We start from the raw sequence: 21,039 nt of genomic DNA, 5'->3' as shown, positions 1-21,039 counted from the left end.
CAGCAGAAGAATGTCACCCAAAATTGTTAGACAGTGTGTTCTGCAACAAACACCTCACAGAACTCAGGGCTTATTATTATCATATATATTATGTTGTTCTACCATTCAACTTACTGGCATGTTACCTATTCCACAGTAAACAGGGTTATCATTAACATGACTTCACATAATGTTTTCAGTGCAGAATTTGGTAACAGTGTTCCATTACAGTTTTCATGAGAAAAATTCTACTGATGTACCAAGTTGACAAAGTTCCTTCTCAGTATAAATGCCTCAGGGTTTACTGAGGCTGGTGACAATGTGGAAAGGGGCCCTCTCTTTCAGGGCCCTTTCAGAAGTCCTCTTCTGTATACAAATATGTGACATTCTGATGGAGCATATCTACTTAAGAAAACATGCATATTTTCTGCTGCACAAATTTCATAATATAAAATCAGATCTGATCTCACTGAGGTTTCTCTCAGCCTGTTTATCTCAAGTGTGAATACTCTGATGCACATTGAGCACCGATTTCTGAACGAAGCCTTTCCCACAGACGACACACTTATAGGGTTTATCTCCAGTGTGTGTTGTCTGGTGTTTATTCAAATTTGACCTGTCAGTGAAGGCCTTTCCACACTCTGTGCACACATAAGGCTTCTCTCCTGTATGAATTCGCTGATGCACTTGGAGCTGTGATTTCTTAGTAAATGATTTACCACAATCACCACATTCATAAGGTTTCTCTCCAGTATGAATCCTATGGTGTATAATCAGTTCTGACTTTTGTCTGAAGGTCTTTCCACATTCAGAACAAATGTAGGGCTTCTCTCCAGTATGAGTTTTCTGGTGTTTACTGAGATTTGACCTGCCACTAAAGGCTTTCCCACATACAGCACACACATATGGTTTTTCTCCTGTGTGAATTGGTTGATGCACCAGGAGCTGAGATTTGGAGGTGAAGGATTTCCCACAATCACTGCATTCATAAGGTTTCTCCCCAGTATGAATTCTCTGATGAGTAATAAAGTTTGACTTCCGGATGAAAGCTCTCCCACACTCAGTACACACGTAGGGTTTCTCTCCTGTATGAATTTTCTGATGCACAATGAGTATTGACTTCTGGTTGAAGGCTTTCCCACATTCATGGCATTCATACTGCCTCTCTCCAGTGTGAATTTTCTGGTGTATATTGAGGTGTGATTTCTGGGTGAAGGCTTTTCCACATGTACTGCATTCATAAGGTTTCTCCCCAGTATGAATTCTCTGATGTGTAATCAAGTCTGATCTTTGAGTGAAGGCCTTGCCACATTTAGGACATATATAGGATTTCTCTCCTGTATGAGTTTTCTGATGCGTAATGAGATTTGATCTGTTAGTGAATGCCTTCCCACATTTAGTGCATATATAGGGTTTCTCTCCTGTGTGAATTCGTTTATGCACGTGGAGTTGTGACTTGGAAGTAAAGGATTTCCCACAGTGACCACATTTATAAGGTTTCTCTCCTGTATGAATTATTTGATGTGCTATCAAGTGTGCCTTCTGGATGAAGGCTAGACCACATTTCATGCATATATATGATTTTTCTCCTGTATGAATTCTCTGATGCACTGTGAGTGCAGACTTCTGAGTGAAGGCTTTTCCACAATCACTACATTCATAAGGTTTTTCTCCAGTGTGAATTCTCTGATGTATAATCAACTCTGACCTGTAGGTAAACGCCTTACCACATTCAGTACATATGGAAGATTTCTCTCTAATTTGAACCTTCTTATGTGTATTGAGGTTGGAATTACTGTTGAAAACCTTTCCATATTCGCTGCACATAGACAGTTTCATTCTTGTGTGAGTTCGTTGATGTACCTGCAGCTGTGACTTGGAAATGAAGGACTTCCCACAGTTACTGCATTTATATGGTTTTTCTCCAGTGTGAATTCTTCGGTGTGCAATCAAGTGGGTCTTCTGGATGAAAGCCTGTCCACATTCAATACATATATAGGATCTCTCACCTGTATGAATTTTCTGATGCATCTTGAGTGTGGACTTCTGTATGAATGCTTTCCCACAGTCACTGCACTCATGGTGTCTCTCTCCAGTATGAATTTTCTGATGTATACTAAGATCTGAGTTATAAGAGAAGCCTTTCCCACATTCACTGCATTCATAGAGTTTTTCTCCAGTATGAATTCTCTGATGCCTGAAAAGAGAAGATACTTGGAAAAAGGCTTTCCCACATTCACTGCACTTATAGGGCTTCTCTCGAGTATGAGTTCTCTGATGAGTGATCAATTCTGGCTTCTGTACAAAAGCCTTCCCACAGTCAATACATACATAGAGTTTTTCTCCTGTATGAACTTTCAGATGTACCTTGAGTTGTGACTTCTGAGTGAAGGTATTTCCAAATTCAGGACATTCATAAGATTTCATCACAGTATGAATTTTCTGATGTTGAGAGGGTGGTTGTTTATAGCTGAGAATTTTTCCACATTGATTATGGTCCTGTAATTTCTCTCCTCTTGGAGTATACTCTTGTTTAGTATAGGAGGAAATTTTACTATATTCAGTAATCTTACTAATGTTCTTTGATCCACTGTTTCTATTATGATTGCATAAATCTAAATTATAGCTTAAAGCACTTCCAAATAAGTCACATTGATGATGAGGTCTCTTTGGGGAAGGAATGTTTTGGCTCACATGAATTATTTTTCTTATGCCCTTATATGCATAATCCCTCTGTATAGTCAATACTTTCTTGATGAAAATCACATTTCTTAAAGATCTGTTTTCTCTCTGATGATAGCTCTCTATCTGGTCACCAATCTGCCACAATTCTTCTAAAATAAAATACAACAACACGTCATTTGTAGCATCACCTTCCCTCTCAACATAGAAAATTTTTGAGGTTTGAAACCCAAAGTCTCCTTCTCAAAGGAGAATGATTTTAGCTCAAAGAAGGGCTAGCAAAGGCAAGATGAGAGGCTCATATGGTTCATCCAAGTTGAACACAATGAAAAGAATGATGAAGGTGAATCAATGACTTAGTAGACTTGGTGACAGGGGTGATAGGAAACACTGTGGGATAGAATTCAGTTTATTTAGAGAACAAACTTTATGAACTCAATTCACTATGTGCAGAAGTGAAAAAAGGGCAAAGAACAAGATATACAGCACAATAACATTTATATAAATTGATAATACATACCCCAAGTCATTTTAAACTTTAAAAGATGATGTATGAACTGAAAAATATCTTTCTATCATATGAAACAACTGCTTGTGATGGGAAGTGAGATGAGTATGGGGGAAAGAAGAAAAAAAGGAATAAATAGAAAAAAAAATTATAGAGAATCCTTAACTCATACTGATGATGATACTGCATCCTAAATGAAGACATGATCAAACTCAAACCTCATCTTGTGAAGTACAGAAATAAAGCAATTTCAAAAATCAGTCAGCCAGGCAGAGAGTCCCCAATCAGTATGACGTCTGAAGTAATTTTGGAAGGAAAAGTCAGAAAGATACTCCTAACAGTTAAGTGACAGTGAGCCCTAAGTAATCAGTTAGATGAAAGGCACAGGGAATGGGAAAGTGAGAAATCTTAAGTCAGTGTCTATGGAGAAAACGAAGAGAGCATGACTGGAGATAAAGTTTAGAACCATCTCACAATAAGAAATGTGAGAGGCACTCCAGTATTCTTGCCTGGAAAAATCCATGGACAGAGGAGTCTGGCAGGCTGAAGTCCATGGGATTACATGACTGAGCATGTGTGCACAAGGGTGGAGGGAGATGTGTTGGTAGCAATAAACTGGTAGAACTGAAAAAAAAAAAAAAGAAATGAGAGAGGACTAGCAGGAGTGGGAGTGTGTGACACATAGCAAGCTTTAAAGAAAGCAAATCCACAAACAGCTGAATACATAAAGAGTGAATCTCAGACAATGGGAAAGCAGAAAGAAAAGAGAGAGAAAGCATAACCAAGAAAAAAAGAAAATATTTATTGAGGCAGATTGGCATGTGATCCAGAGGCCAAAAAGCCAAGGAAGAAGATAGTTAGAATTGACAAAGGCATTTATGTAGAAGGCATTTAGTTATTTGAGAGGCCAATGTCAAGGGCTCTCAAGAAATAAAAAAAAAAGAAAAAACCAGAACCTTCCAGAAGAGTCATACTAACAGCAATTCAAAGATGCCAGCCTTTCTCAAGATGGCTGAGATTTACTCCCCTGTGTCCCATCAGTCTGGGTCACTCTCACTCACCTGGACAGCTCTGATATGGGCCCTCACTTTGCAATGCCCATGGCTCCTTTCCTTGTTCCAACATGAAAACCTCAGTTTCAGGAACTTGATATCCTGTTCATGAGAAATGATAAAAGGTCTTGCTTGCTTGTGCCTGTGCTCAGGCATGTCTGACCCTTTGTGACCTCATGGACTGTAGCCCACCAGACTCCTCTGTCCATGGGATTCTCCAGGCAATAATACTAGAGTGAGTTGCCATTCCCTTCTCCAGGGGATCTTCCCAACCCAGGGATCAAACCGGGGTCTCCTGATTGCAGGCAGATTCTTTACCGTCTAAGCCACCAGTGAAGCCCACCATAAAGTATACACAAATCTATTCTAAAAAGTTAAAATTTATCAAAATTTATGCACACAAAAACTCATAACTGTACATGGCACCATTTGCAGTCCAGAGAAATGCAGACAAATGTAAAGATGCAACAGTAAATTATAATTGCATAAACTGTAGTACATACTGTACTGCTGTAATAATTTTGTAGCTACCTCCTATTGCTATTTCAGTAAGTTTAAGTGCTGTGAATATCCACTTAAAATACCCTAATCATCACTTCATGAGCAATCCCTCTCTCCAGTAAATTGCACATAGCACTAAAAAGTAATCTTCCTGGGTTGTCACGTACTTTTTCATGTTCACTCAATACCATAAACCTTGAATATCATGGAACCCATACTAAGTGTTATTATAAGAAAAAGTTGAATTGCTTGATTAAGGTCCAGCTAATTGTGTTTCAGTCCATGGGGTCACAAAGAGTTGGACACAACTGAGCAACTAAACTGAACTGAATTGTGTTTCTGCGCCCAATCAATAAAGTCTTGTTGTTCAATGAGGCTTTGTTTTTCAGGAAACTAACCATGTATCTCTGAGAACAAAGTACAGTTAATCCTTGAACAACAGAGCTTTGAACTGCACGGGTCCACTCACATGGATTTTATTGAAAATATTTTCCAAGCTAAAGCTGTGGTTGCCAGCCATTTCAAGATAAACAAACTCAGTATAAAGACCATTCTAAAAAGAGAAAAAGAAATTCATAAAGCGTTGCTGTAGCTAAACCAGAAGATACAAAAACCTTGCACTTTTTAAGAAATACTTTTTATCTTACATTAAAAGTGGAGTTTTGGGCTTCCCTGCATAGGGAAGTGGCTCAAGGGTAAAGAATTTGCCAGCCAGTGCAAGAGACACAGGTTCAATTACTGATCCTGGAAGATCCCACATGCTGTGGAGCAAATGAGTCTGTGTGCCACAAAAACTATTGAGCCTGTGCTCCAAAGCCTGGGAGCCACAACTACTGAACCCATGTGCTGCAACTATTGATGCCCTCTGCAACAAGAGAAGCCATCAAAATGAGAAGTCTGCATACTGCAACTAGAGTAGCCACAGCTCACTGCAACTAGAGAAAAGCCTGCACAGCAACGAAGACCCAGCACAGCCCAAAATAAATTTTTTTATGTAGTTTTTATGTTGGTTCAGAATTGCTATAAGAGAAGTATATCTAGAAACTCTAATACTATTTGAGAAAAAGCAAAGTAATTATATGATAAATTAAAGCAAAAGGAAGGTGAAGGGCCTAAAGAGAGAGGATATAATCCCAGTAAAGGATGGTTTGATAAATTTAGAAAGAGGTTTGGCTTTTAAAAAAGATAACAGGACAAGCAGCTTCTGCTGACCAAAAGGGAACACATGAGTTCCTAGATGCCTTTAAGAAAATCATTGAGGAGAAAGGATATTTGCTTGAACCAGTTTTTAATGCAGATTAAAGTGCTCTATTCTGGGGGGGGGGGGGGCACAAAAGACAAAGAAGTAAGCAGCAGGAATTAAGATAGGAACTAAAATCCTAACTAATTCCCTTGTTTTGTGCAAGTGCAGTTGAGTTTATGATCAGGACAACCCTTTACTGTAAAGCTGCTAACACCCGAGTCTTGAAGGGAAAAGATAAACATCAGCCGCCAGTCTTTTGGCTGTAAAACAGGAAGGCCTGAACAGCAAGAAACTTCTTTCTGGATTGGTTCCACTGATGCTTGTCCCTTAAGTTAGGATGTACCTCGCCAGTATGGGACTGCCTTTTAAAGTTCTTTTGATATTGGACAATGCCACTGGCCACCCAGAACCCCATGAGTTCAATACCAAAGGTGATAAAGTGGTCTACTAATGTAGCCCCTAGATCAGGGGGTCACAAGGATCATTAAAGCTTATTACACATGATAGTCCACGGAAAGGAATGTCAATGCTATGTAGAGAACCTTGACAAACATCAGGAAAGGCTGGAAGGATTACACCACTGAAGATGCCATTCTTGTTATAGAAAAAGCTATAAAAGTCATCAAGCCTGAACCATATACTGTGTCCAGATGCTGTGCATGACTTTACAGGATTTACGGTCAAACCAATCAGGGAAATCATGAAAGACATTGAGAACAAGGCAAAAAAAGTGGAGGTGAAGTGTGAAGGATTTGAAGATATGGATCTTGGAGAAATTCAAGAGCTAATAGACATCACACCACAGGCTTGGTAAATGTGAGGGCTTTCGAATCAGTGCCAGATGGTAGGAAACAGACAAAATAAGCAGTGCCAGAGAACAAACTGACATGAGACAGTTTAGCAGATGGGTTCCACTTACTTAAGACTGTTTCTGACTTCTTTTACCACATGGACCTTTCTATGACATGGGCACCGAAACTAAAGCAAATGGTGGAAGAAGGATTGGTGTGGTATAGAAGCATTTTTAGAGAAATGAAAAAGCGAAAAACACAGAAATTATGATGTATTTCCGTAAAGTTACACTGAGTGTGCCTGCTTCTCCAGCCTCAACTCTTCTACCTCCCCCACTTCTGTTGCCTCTGCCACCTCTGAGACAGCAAAACCAATTTCTTCCTCCTTCTCAGCCCACTTAATGTGAAGATGATGAAGATGAACACTTTTATGATGATCTACTTCCATCTAAAAAGCAGTAAATACTCATCATGCTATACAGTTAATAAACTTATCTGTTGTATATGCATGTGTCTTCCTGTGAAAATCTATTGATAAGAATTATATGAGGAGTTTTAGTTTCATCATCATCATTGCCTAAGTATGCATCATGTAAAGCGTCATGCATAAGACCTATACTGAGGCTGACAGACTACTCTTACATAGGCATAAGGTGAGTGATATTTAACATAAAATTAATACTGTGTTAGTTTTCTTACTGTTTTATAACTGCTTTCCAAGAACTGCATTACTGTAAGTGCCTCTTTGCTAATTGTTTTCTCTAGCTTACTTTATTATAAGAATACAATATATAATACATACAAAATATACATTGACTATTTATGTTATTGGTAACATAAATAAAATAGGTATATAACAGAAATAAAATAAATAAAACATATAATAAAATAAATAACATAAATAAAATAACATAAACCCAATAGGTAGGGATTCTCAGGTGGCTCAGACAGTAAAGAATCTGCCTGCAATGCAGGAGACCCAGGTTCGACCCCAGAAGATCCCCTGGAGAAGGGAATGGCTGCCCACTCTTCTTGTCTGGAGAATTCCATGGACTGAGGAGTCTAGCAGGCTGCAGTCCATGGGATCACAAAGAATTGGACACAACTGAGGGACTAACACTTTCACATGTTACTGGTAAGTCTTCCAGTCAGCAGTAGGCTATTAGTAGTTAAGTGTTTGGGAAGTCAAAAGTTATATGTAAATTTTCAACTGTGCAAGGGGTCTGCGCCCCAACCCCTGTGTTGTTCAAGAGTCAACTATAATATTCACAGTGCCCAAAAGGGAAAAAGAATTCTGGACAAATAAGGGCAAAACCATCATATAAGTCAGATGTCTCATAGCATTCAGTACCTGAGAATAAGAACACTCTCAGTGGGGCCTTCCCTCAGACACCCAGTTGACTGTGCTTACCTATTGAGAGCAAGTGGCTATAGGTCTCCAGCATCACATCCCGGTACAGGTTTTTCTGATCAAGATCCAATTGCTGCCACTCCTCTCTGCTGAAATCTACAGCCACGTCACTGAAGGACACTGATCCCTGTAAGGGCACATTCCTGTTCAGCATGAATACTTAGCTTTGGAGGATGGAGACACTTTATTTAGGAATATAGAACTTGAGTTTCGTAGTTATTAGTTTACTTCTTTTTTTTAAAGCCTCACCCCCTTCATTTCCCTAAAAATTTATTATGAAATTTTATACAGAAAATGTAAAAGAATTATATAGGTAAAACCTATATAACTACCACTTATAATCTATCACTAACATGTTACTCTACTTGCTTTTACCACATATTTACCCATCCATCAATCCATCTTACTTTTCTGTGCATGTCAAAAACTATAGGTGCCAGTATACTTCAAAAATGCAAATCATTAAGTAGAGTATAACATGTTTTTATCATTTTTTTAAGGTAAGCCTTACATACAGTGAAATGTACAAATCCTCAGAGTACCATTTGAAGTTTTGACAAATGCATATACTTGTGTAATCCAGGAACATTTAAAAAATAATATTTCATATAGAGTGTGCATGTGTGTGTGCTAAGTCACTTCAGTCTATACAGAGTGTATATTAAATATCTAGTTCTACATAATATTTTATGGAAGAAAGAAGTCCAGTAAAGAATTTATGTTATTGTTCTATACTATGATCAGTCAATTACTCACTTTTCAAAACTGAAGATTGAAATAGGCTCTCTTGTAGGTTTCTAGCAACTGGATGAACAACCTAAAATATAATTTCTGAGCAATTTAGGCCAACCCATTATGCTAGTCCTGGAAACACAAAAATGAATTACTTATATTTCTAACCTTCTAGCAACTTAAAAGACTTGGAAAATAAACAAGACCTATGCTTTTTTAAAAAAGAAAGTCACAAATTCACTAAAGGGTTAAAAAGTAAATCTCCATGTAGATAACACTGAGGTCCCCCAAAAGGAAAAATACATTTTACATGAGGGTTTAAGTTTACATTAATTGAGGAATTTAAGTTAGAAGATGAGAAGTATAATACAGAATGGGGGGGGGGGGTGAGGGAGGTCATTTCCCAGAAAAGACAAAACCAAAGGTGTGGATATAGGAAAATACACGATGAGTTTGGAGAACAGCAAATAGCTCTGTATAAATGAAGAGAAGTCTGTATGACATGCCAGGAAGGCGGTTATGGTAAAAACAGTTTGCTCATAGAACAAGTATGAATTTTCCACTTTAAGTAAAGGTAATTAAGCTAATCAGATTTATATTAAAATTTTTTTGTACTGCAGAATAACCAAATAAATGATGAGGCATAGTTCCTTACAAAATGCTTTCTGGCTAATTAATGAAGAAGTAAGGATAGAATCAGAATAACATCATTTTATAACTTGTAATGAAATAACAGATTTAGACAACAATCATTAAAGGTTGCTCAACTGTTTCATGTGAAAGGCTGAAGTTTAAAATGAATGAATGAGCTAAGAACATCTGCAATGAATCAACAATTTTAACATCATAAAAAAAGATAACCAGGTATTATGTGCCTCCTGATATGATAAAGAAAGAAAAATACAACCTGAAACTCATTAAGCCTCTAGATCCAACAAATTATTCGTACATAAGGCTTCCTTGGTGCCTCAGGGGCAAAGAATCCGCCTGCAATGCTGGAGATGGGGTGGGGGGGTTCACTCCCTGGGTTGGGAAGATTCCCTGGAGAAGGAAACAGCAACCCACTCCAATATTCTTGTCAGGGAAATCCCATGGACAGAGGAACCTGACAGGCTATAATCCATGGGGTTGCAGAGAGTCAGACACAACTTAGTGACTAAACAACAACAATGTGAAGTGTAGAGGAAAATGTTCAACAATATCAAGACTAAAACATAAGCTAAATCCAGAAGGCAGCAAATGACCTGTTTCTTCAAAAAATAAATCACAAAAGAAAAAAATATGGAGGGGAATCTTTTCTTTTTTTAATTTTAACAGTTTTTAATGAAAGCTGTAGACAAGATGACTTTATTCCTGCATCTTCTCAATTGTTTCTTTTTTATATTTGCCCTTTTCCTTTCCTACTTGGTGAGATTTGGCTTTACCTTCGAGGATCTTTTTGTGATCTTTGGCCAGTGTTAGTCTGGTGATAACCACCTTGCTGGGGTGAATGCCCACATGGACAGCTGTGCCATTAGCCTTCTCCTGCTGCACTCGTTCAATGTAGATGACGTATTTCTTCCTGTAAACCTGGACTACTTTGCCAATTTGCTGCCCTTTGTAGTGCCCTCACACAACCTGAACTTCATCATCCTTTCGGATGGGCATGGATCGAACGTTGTACTTCTGTCTTAGCTTTTTAGAAAGAGGAGAAGACATAATTTTCCTGCAAATGTGGGAAGACGCATTGAAATGCCTTTTTCGATTCTTGCTTAGGTCAGAAGTCACAAAGGGACTGAACTTCATTTTGGCTGCTGGTGCTTCAGTGATGGCCACAGAAGGGAAGAGGGGAATCTTTTCTTTATTAAAAGAGACTAAGAGAATGCCCTGGCGGTTCAATGGTTGGAAGCTGGAGCTTTCACTGTGGAGATCCTGGATTCAGTCCCTGGTTGGGATCTAGGATCCCACAAGCCTTGTGCTGTGCTCCCCAACTCCCGCCCCCCCCCAAAAAAGAGACTTCAGAGTTATACTAACCAAGTGCAATTTATGGACCTTGTTTGGCTCTTAATTAAAGCAAACCAACATTAAAAAGATACTTATGGCATGTCTGTATGTATGTCTGTGTGCATGCTCAGTTGTGTCCGACTTTTTGCAACCCCATGCCCGCCATGCTCCTCTGTCCATGGGATTTTCCAGGCAAGAATACTGGAGTGGGTTGCCATTTCCTCATCCAGGGGATCTTAAGAGAAATTCAAATAAAAACTGTATATTAGATAATATATAGAAATTACTGTCACTACGTTATAGGTGTGATAATGGCTTCATGGTTACATTAAACAAAAAGGAAAAAAAAAGAATTCTCATATCTTAAGAGATATACAACAAAGTATTCACAGATAAAATGGTTTTTGGAATTTACTTTAAAATAATCTGGCAGTTGGGGAGGAGGGTGACTTTAGTTAATATAAAATGACAGAATATTGATGACTACTAAAGCTGAGTGATCAGTATAATAGATACAAGGATTCCTTATACTATTCTCTTTACTCTTGGATATGTTTACATTTTTTTTATAATAAAATTTTTTTTTTTAAACATGATCTGCTGCTGTGCTGTTGCTGCTAAGTCGCTTCAGTCTTGTCCGACTCTGTGCAACCCCATAGGTGGCAGCCTACTAGGATCCTCTGTCCCTGGGATTCTCCAGGCAAGAATACTGGAGTGGGCTGCCATTCCCTTCTCTGTTAAACATGATCATTTATATTTAAAAAATCTAGTCTGGAAATGCATAATTGAAGGAGTGACTTATTTCCACCTGGAGTCATAAACACTTAAAAAAGGGATTACAGGGACTTGAATATCCCACATTCAACAAATTACAGAAATAACAGAGAGGGTATTATCAATGCTATAGAAAAGCAAACAATATCTAATCAATATTTATAGGATATTCCAACAAAAGAAAAATACACATTCTTTTCAAGAACCCACAGAACAATGACGAAGACAGACCATATCTTAGGCTGTGAAACAAATCTCAAAAAACTGGAAAGAACTGAAACAATGCAAAGTTGTTCTCTGAAAATAATGGAATCCAATTAAAAATCAGTAACAGAAAGACAACAGAAAAAGGAATTATGTTAGAAAATAGTAACAAAAACTGAAAAGTCACAAAATATCTTGAAATCAATCAACATACTTCTAAATAAACTACAAGTCAAAGAGAAATCCTCAAAAGAAATTTAGAAAATACAGAGAACTAAAAGAAAATGAAAAATACTACATATCAACTCATCTTATCTCTTATTACCATTAAGTGCTGTCCTTTTAAAATTTTTGTCATGCTGGGCAAAAATGGTAATGCATTATCTTTACAGTTATTTGATTACTAACTAAATCAAAATTTTTATGTTTATTGGCTGGTAAAAAATATGTAACATATCAAAATCTGTGAGATGCTGAAAGGGAAATATATAGAAAAGGTGAAACACACAATCCAAATAAAAAATGGGCAGAGGATCTGAATAAGGCATTTTTCCACAGAAAATATACAGATTTCCAACAGATATATGAAAACATGCTCAACATCTCTAATGATCAGGGAAATACAAGTTAAATTCACAATAAGATACCACCTTACACATGTTAGAATGGCTATTATCAAAAAAACCCACCCCACAAAACAAAAACAAAATATACCACAAGAAATAACAAGTGTTGGCGAAGAAGTGAAGAAAAGGGAATCCTTGTGCACTACTGGAAGAATGTAAACTGGTACAATCACTACGGAAAATACTATGGAAGTTCCTCAAAAGATTAGAAATATAACTGCCTTGTGAAAGTTAATAAATATCTTAATGGTTCTCAACACAAGAAAAACATCTGTAACTATGAGTGATGAAAACTAGATTTATTGTGGTGACCATTTCACAGTATACACAAAGATTGAAGAATGTTGTATACCTAAAACTAATGTGGGATATGTCAATTACATCAATTTTAAAAAATGAGAAAGGAAAGGGGAAAGTTCTCAAGTCAATAATCTAAATTCCTACCTCAAGAAAGTAGAAAAAGAAAAGCAAAATAAACCCAAAGCAAGCAGAAAGAAGAAAATAATAGTAAGTAAATATCAATGAAATTGAAAACAAGTTTTTTTTAAAACTAGAGAAAAATCAATAACACACAATGTATTATTTGGGGAAAAAAATAAATAAAATTGCTAAATCTTGCTAACTGACCTAGTAATCAAGGATTAAAAAGATACAAATCACCAGTGTCAGGAATGAAGTACGACTATGATTACAGATCTGGCAGCCATTAAAAGAAAAATAAGGGAATACAAAAATTCTATGCTGGTAAGAGTCAGCAATTTAGAAGAAATGGACCAATTCCTCAAAAACCACAAACTAGGCAGGGTTGGCAGACTTGAGAAGGAGTGAAGATGGCGGAGTGAGGCTCATTGAGGCTATCTGGCCTTTGGGCCAGGGGGCGGGTCGGCCCCCGGGCTCTGGAGTGCTTCTGCTGGCCCGTGGGAGGAAGAACAGTTTCCTTGCCATTTAGGTGCTTTTATATTCATCTCAAAAAGAAAACAAAACTCTGAACTCAGGATTTGGCAAGTATTCTACATTGTCTCCTGGATTGGGGTAGTCCTACTTCTTTTATCTGGTCACCTTCCCTATTGAAATGTGGATATCTCTTCTCTACACTTTACCTCCATGATTTGGATTGGAAAAGGCTGCTTTTCTTTTTGTTCCACCACTCAGATTCAACACAGAGAAGCTCTTGGGGTGCAGTCATCCTGCCAGGTTCTCTTGGAAGAAAGAAGCAGCTGACATGTATCTTCAGCTGCTATTTGCTTAATCACAAAGAAATTATTTCAAAAGCTGAAGGCTGATGTCTGGTTTGAAACAGATGCTTTGATGGTGATGTTTGTGAATTCTTTACCTTTTGTTCCAAACAAGAAGACTGAATATAAATAGTAGGACATCAGGGTTTTGGGTTTTTTTTAACGTCTTCCAGTTTTAACCACTATCATGATAAGCACAGTTGAGACTTGGCAACAGTAAATTTCAGATATATGTTCTAATTTGAAGTGAAAGAGATGCTTAAAGAGATGGCTTACATATGTATCTAAATCCTGGCTTATCCTTTGACATGGATTTACTAGGTAAGAACAAAGGTCCCATTTTGCAATAAAACCCTTGATGTGATTAAGAAAAAAAAACAAACAAACCACAAACTACCAAAACTTACATTATGGCATAAATAAATTGATAATCCCACAACCATTCAATTGAAATCATAATTTAAAATCTCCCGAAAAAAAATCTCCAGGCCCAGATAGTTTTACTAGAGAGTTCTACTAAATTTTTAAAGAAGCGTTAGTCTCATTTTTACATAATCCCATTCAGAAAGTAAAGGAGGAGGAAGCCCTTCTAATTAAGCCCAACTAATTTTATGAAGTCAATATTATTACCCTGATACCAAAATAGGACAAAGACAGTACCAAAAAGAAAACTACAGACCAGTATCTCTTTTATGAATTTAGATGTAAACATCCTAAACAAAACACTGGCAGACTGGATCCAGCAATGAATAAAAATAACCATGTACCACGATAAACTGGAAATTATGGAAGAATTCTCTGTATTATATTCTGCAATGCTCTTTGAATCTTTAATTATTTCAAAACAAATAAAAGTTGAAAAAATATATTGGAGAAAGATTATTCTCATAAGAGAACATTCTGAAATGAGCAAAACTGGAAAGTAAGTCGTGAAAACCACTGCATAATTCAGGTGAGAGAATACAAATTTCTTACTTACCTAAAGTAAGGCTGTAGTAAGGCTATAGGACAGATTGATATTAATTATTAAGGAGGTAAAATTGATACCAAGTGTGAAGATGAGATAATGGGACTCAAGTAATTCTCAGTTATCAGTTTTGTGTTGCTATAGATTCTAAGGTCACAGATGAATTTAAGAACTAGAGGTGGAGGCTGGGGGAAGAAGACAAGAATTAGTAGATTTTGTACATATTGAGGTTTAGGTGATAAAACATATACAAGGAGGGACACTAGGCAGATGGATACAGAGCTAGTATGGAGATGATTCAGTTGTACTAATGTGTATAAAGCAAGTCGCTGAATTCAGAGGAGGGAATAAGCATGTAGGGAGGACAGGACAGAGAAAGTATTAAAGATACTTGTGGTTTTTCATACCATGTGGCAACTAAGCTTGTGTACCACAACTACTGAAGCCTGTGTGCTCTAGGGCCTGTGCTCTGCAACAAGAGAAGCCACCACAATGAGAAGGCCACACATCACAACTAGAGAAAGCCCGCTGGCAGCAATGAAGACCTAGCACAGTCAAAAATAAATAAATACAAAAAAAATTTTTTTAAGGATGCTCTTAGTTTTTAATGTCTAAAATTATGATGTTTAAAAGCTATCTTTTTTGTTTCTTCATTTAATTGTCTTCAAAGATTCTAGTTTGCCTCTTTGCAATGTATTTATTCTGTTTAGGAGGCTTAAAACATTATCATTTCTTTGAAACTGTCCCCTATATACTTGAAAAGACTATATATGCTCTAATCTTTCTCTTTCATACACTTGCACATTCACAACCTACTTCACACCAAAACCCTGGCCCCTGAGCCCTATGCCATCAATAATTAAATAAGGAATCAAAAAGATGTCATATCCGTGGCTTTGACTCCACACCAAATGAGCTTCTTATAAACAATCTGTCCAGGGAAAAAAATCTCCTTACTTAAAGATAACAATAAAAATCTAACGTACAAAGACACTATAAGCAAAAAGAATGAAAGAGAAAAGAGATGTAAAGGAACATGCTAGAAATAAGCTGCCACACAATTAAACACATTCACCATGAATTCAAGGAATTCACTAAAACAAGCAACAACTTAATTAAGTAAATAGGGATATGAGTCCAAGGAATAAATTCTGGAAAAATTGGTTAAGAAATTGTTATTTAATTGTTACCAAAAAAAATGGCAGATCTCAGTAAAGAAAGAAAAAGTAACACAGAAACAAAGTTTTCTCTGAAAGCAATAAAAACATTCTGTGAAAAATTGGCATTGGCCAATCTCAATCTTATTAAAAGTAGAATTTTTATTTTTATTTATTTATTTTTTAAAGTAGAATTTTTAAAATAAAAGTCATAATACCTACAAGGGAAAATATAGTAAATGGTAATTAAAGATTTGATTGGAAAGTTAATATGTTCCTAGAAATATACCCATTTCATCTGCAATTTACATTTTATTTCTTTGAGATAAATTATTTCTCTAGATTATTTTTCCCTGGAGAAGGAAATGGCATCCCACTCCAGTACTCTTGCCTGGAGAATTCCATGGACAGAGGAGCCGGACAGGCTACAGTCCTTGGGATCACAAAGAGTCAGACACAACTGTGTGACTAACTTTCACTTAAACTTTTCACTTCAAGATTATTTTTGAGCATCGTTTTGCTGTGAATAGTTAATACATTTGACTTCTGAATCTATATTTATAATTTTCAGTTCTTTTACTATCATTGACTGGTTGGGACATGAAGGTTACGTAGTAAACAAAATGAAACAAATACCAAAAACAAGGTTGGGAATAACTTTAGGTATGATCGTTAGCCAAAACCTGGTTGTAAAGATCAAACTACTCCCAGAATGAATTTCCACCCACTGGGATTCCTCCTCCTCACCTCACATGAGCCGCCACATTCCTCTGGAGCCAGGCCCAGAGATTTCTGGGGAGAGGTCCGATTAGCTGGCATAGTCATGCTGGGTCTCAACCTTTATTCTCTCAGCAAACTAAAGTTTGGTGCACATATAAACTCAAGCAGAGCCGCTGAAGAGTGGTGAGGTGAAGTCTGGAGGAAGATCTAGTCCAGAGGCTCGTCCAGATCTAGTCCAGAGGCTCCTGGAAAGATAATGTCCATATGGTCAGTCATCACATCAACATTCCCAGGGAACTCCAAGGTGTAGTTTCCTGAGCCAGACACCACAGAACAGTGGTTCTCAAACTTGAGTGTGCACTCAAATCACCTGAAGAGTCTGTTAAAATAGTAATACAGTTAAAAATCTGCACACTCTAACAGTTTCAGATTCAGCAGGTCTAGGATAGGGCCCATCTCAGATTATTCAGGTTGTTCTAACAAAATACCAACTGGGTAGCTTATAAACAACCGAAAGTTACTGCTCATAGTTCTGGAAGCTGGGAAGTCCAAGATCAAGGTGCTAGCATGATCATGTTTTGATGAAGGCACTCTTCCTGGTTCAAAACCAGCACCTTCTAGCTGTGTCTTCACATAGTGGGAGGGGCTAGGGAGCTCTCTTTTGTAGGGAACTAATCCCATTCACCAGGGTTCTACTTTTATGACCTAATCATTCCCCAAAGGTCCCATCTTCTAACACCATAATTTTGGGTATTTGGATTTTAACATATGAATTTGGGAGAAACAAATATTCAGATCATAGCAGGGCCGCCAAATCTGCATTTCTAACATTTCTATTAGGTGATGCTAATATTGCTGTTTCAGGAGCCATATTTTGAGAACTAGCACTGTGGAGTAGAGGCTTCCCAGTTGGCTCAGTGGTAAAGAAACTGCCTGCCAATGCAGGAGACACAGGTTCAATCCCTGGGTCGGGACAATTCCCTGGAGGAGAAAATGGCAACCCATTCCAGTATTCTTGCCTAGGAAATCCCATGGACAGAGGAGCCTGGTGGGCTACAGTCTGTGTGGTCACAAAGTCAGATGCAACTGAACATACATGCACTCTGTGGAGGACAGAAAGTTTAACAAATCCTGTGATAAGTTATTCATGGTAAAATATGAGGAAAAACAGGAGATACAGAGCAACAGTACTAAAGATGTGAATTGCAGCTCAGCTATTTTTTGGCTATGAGAAAATGAAGAAGTTATTCTAGCTTTAGCTTCAAAAATAAGAATGAAAGTGTCTACCTCATAGAATTATGAAAATGAAATGCAATGGTGCTTGTAAAGTACTCAACACCTCCCTGGAACACAAGAAGTATGCAATAAATATCAGCAATTACCATGCACTATTAGATATTAAAACAATATAAAAACAATATAATCAAAGCAAGGAAAACAACAGACCAGACAATGATTTATGTATGTATTAATCAATGATTTATGTATGTGACATTCAACTGAATGTACACAAGACATTCACTGCATAAGTGGTGTTGATGTAACTGGCCATCCACCTGGAACAAAACAAACTAGATCCCCATCACACACTATACTTTAGAGTGATTTCCAACAGGAACAAGTACTTGAAGTATACACATTTTTAAAACCTCAAAGGAAAAAAAAAACCTCAAAGGAAAAAAAAAACCTCAAAGAATATTAAAATAAACTTTAGGAGAATACATTTGTATAACATTCTGGTGAAGTAGGAGGGATCTTACTTATAAATATCTAACTTATAAATGAGATCTAACTTAAAAATGAGAGAAAACCCAGAAACTATAAAAGAAAAAAACAAATATTTCTGATTATACATTAAGATACACTCAAAAATGAGAGAAAACCCAGAAACTATAAAAGAAAAAACAAATATTTGATTATACATTAAGATACACCTTAAAAATTAAAATGAAGATATATATATAAAATTTTTCAATATGTGATGACAGGTTATCCCTAATGGTAAAACAACAACAACAACAACAACAAAAACTAGCAATCAAACAGATTTAAAAAAAGTGACAAAGGACATGCAAATTCACAGAAAAGGAAATTTAGATGGCCGACTGCATTAGAACAATTAGATATAATTTTTCCCTCAGAACTGTAAAAGCTTTTTTTAAAATGCTGGAAAGCATTTTGGAAAATGAGCTCTTTTATAAATTAGTGGTGGGTGCTTAAATGGCTATGGTACCTTTTGAGTTATTTAGGTACAACTATTACTAAAAATACAAATAACTGTTCCTAATAATAGTTTCAAATATACAAACCAGAAACTGGCAGAAAGAAGGGCAAGAGGACAAATAACCTTTCCAATGTGAGTTTACCTGTCTCGGTAATTAATTAAGCAGAGAAAATAATATGGAAATTAATTCGCTATGAAACAATATAATTATTAAAGAACACACATTGCTTTTCCGTAAAAGATGAATGACATCTATGGAAACTGACCCTGAACTGGGCCATAAGCAATTTTTACCCTTGAGCCTCACCCAGAGGCCTTATTTGAAATAAGAATGCCCTTCTGAATAACTCACGGGTCAAAGAAAAAATTGAAATTCAAAAAAAGACAAAACCCCCCAAACACTGAGATGTGAGCAATAAGGAAAATGCTTGTGAATGTTTAGAAAACAAGCTCATGACAGACCCCATGCTGACTCCCCAAGCCCTACCACTGACCACAGACTTCCATCACTGGGCCCAAAAATCCCAGCCACTCATCTTAAAGATACTCATCGTTGCCCAGAACCCCATCACTGAACTCTTTGATATCAATCAAGAGACGCCACAGACCCGACCCCCCCACCACTGAAGCCGAAAACCATCATCACTAACTCCACGGACAAGCCTTCCATCACTGACCTCACAGAACTCCTAATCAAGACCAACCAAAATCACCACAGACACCTCTCGGAAATAAGTGTGAAAAATCTCCCCACACATTCCGCAGGAAAAAAAAAAAACCCTCAGCGAGGCACTTCCGCTTCCAGTCAGACCTCTAGCACCGCCCCTTACGGACGGTTGGCATTGCGCATGCTCCGAATTACTTTGACGGCCGCGTTCAGCAGGGCGAAGAGACATTAAGAGACTTTGTGCAGTTTCCCCGGGGGGCGCTGTTAGGTAGAGAACATGGCTGCACCCAATGGTGCTTCTGCGAGCGGGCCGCCATCTTGGAAGTGTGTCCATTCCGTACACCGGAGAAATAGGCCTCTGTGGGTTTTTAGAGTGAGGCAAGGGTTACTACACCTCCAGTGTTCTTGCCTGGAGAATCTCATAGAAAAGGAGTCTGGCGGGATACAGTTCATGCGGTCGTAAGAGTGGGTCACGACTTAGCGACTAAACAACAGCAAGGGATTGCCACAGGGACAAACACCCAGGGAGTGTGGAGAGGTCAGAATGGGAGTCCACCCCTGGATGAAACGACTTGACAGAGAAATGTTAGAATGGGCAATCCGCTGAGGAAGGGTGGTACAGCCTTTGATGCAAGAAAGCACTGGGGCAAACAGGGTTGGAAGTTAGAATAGAGTCCTTAGCTCTCTGGTGGCTCAGATGGTAAAGAATCTGCCTGCAATCGAAACTTAGTTAGATTCCTGGGTAGGGAAGATCTCCTGGAGAAGGGAATGGCAACTCACTCCAGTGTTCCTGCCTGGAGAATTTCATGGACAGAGGAGCCTAGTGGGCTGCAGTCCATGGGGTTGCAAAGAGTCGCACACGACTGAGTGACTAACACAGGAAGGGCTGGTGGGGGGAATGGAGACTTGCTGCTGCTGCTACTGCTAAGTCGCGTCAGTCGTGTCTGACTCTGTGCGACCCCATAGATGGCAGCCCACCAGGCTCCGCCGTCCTTGGCATTCTCCAAGCAAGAACACTGGAGTGGGTTGCCATTTCCTTCTCCAAAGCGTGAAAGTGAAGTCGCTCAGTCGTGTCCGACTCTTTGCAACCCCATGGGCTGCAGCCTACCAGGCTCCTCCGTCCACGGGATTTTCCAGGCAAGAGTACTGAAGTGGATGGAGACTTGAATCCCCATTAATCTTCACTAGACTTCACCTTAACAACTGCAAGGAAAACAATAACAGGCAACAACAATAAAAAATAATAGTCTTTAAGATGGTCGTGCATGCGTGCAAAGTCGCTTCTTTCCTGTGCAACTCTTTGTGACCCTACGGACTGCAGCCCACCAAGCTCCTCTGTTCATGGGATTCTCTAGGCAAGAACACTGGAGCGGATTGCCATGCCCTCCTCCAGGTCAATGTGTGGCTAAAAGTACTTAAGGAAAACTACTATTTTTATTTACTTGTAAATTAAAATCTAAGTAATAACAATGTCCCTACTACATAAATGAAGCCTTAAGTCCCATCTCTGACTCCTCTGTAACTTCTCCTATATATGGAAATTCTGGAGCAGCTAACACTCTCCCCATCCCCATCCCCTGTTT

General features: G+C 38.1%; 2 protein-coding genes and 1 pseudogene across 4 annotated transcripts in view; all 3 read right to left on the bottom strand.

Annotated features, from left to right (window-relative positions):
* ZNF793 (zinc finger protein 793) overlaps window positions 1-16,692 on the bottom strand; it is a 50,983-nt gene extending 34,291 nt beyond the window's left edge. For both annotated transcript variants that reach the window (XM_043437445.1, XM_043437451.1), the window contains exon 1: window positions 16,593-16,692. The gene's annotated coding sequence lies outside the window, so the exon portion shown is untranslated. The remainder of the gene's footprint in view (window positions 1-16,592) is intronic.
* LOC122421383 (zinc finger protein 585A-like) lies at window positions 73-16,727 on the bottom strand. Of its 2 annotated transcripts, XM_043437261.1 has the most exons (4): window positions 16,593-16,727; window positions 8,168-8,294; window positions 4,231-4,323; window positions 73-2,813 (listed from the first exon to the last, which is right to left on the bottom strand). In XM_043437261.1, exons 1-4 carry the CDS (start codon window positions 16,668-16,670, stop codon window positions 475-477), a joined length of 2,637 nt encoding a protein of 878 aa, XP_043293196.1. In that variant the 5' UTR covers window positions 16,671-16,727; the 3' UTR covers window positions 73-474. The 2 variants fall into 2 exon arrangements, with proteins under 2 accessions (XP_043293196.1, XP_043293197.1); XM_043437262.1 differs by lacking the exon at window positions 8,168-8,294 and having other exon boundaries at window positions 16,593-16,717.
* On the bottom strand, window positions 10,013-16,727 carry LOC122421460 (annotated as a pseudogene).
* Window positions 16,728-21,039: the final 4,312 nt, after the last annotated feature.

Source organism: Cervus canadensis, chromosome 18 (genome assembly GCF_019320065.1).
Source record: "Cervus canadensis isolate Bull #8, Minnesota chromosome 18, ASM1932006v1, whole genome shotgun sequence".
NCBI classification, from domain to species: Eukaryota; Metazoa; Chordata; class Mammalia; order Artiodactyla; family Cervidae; genus Cervus; species Cervus canadensis.
Note: the sequence above shows the minus strand (reverse complement) of the source record. Positions and strands in the feature narration are given on the sequence as shown.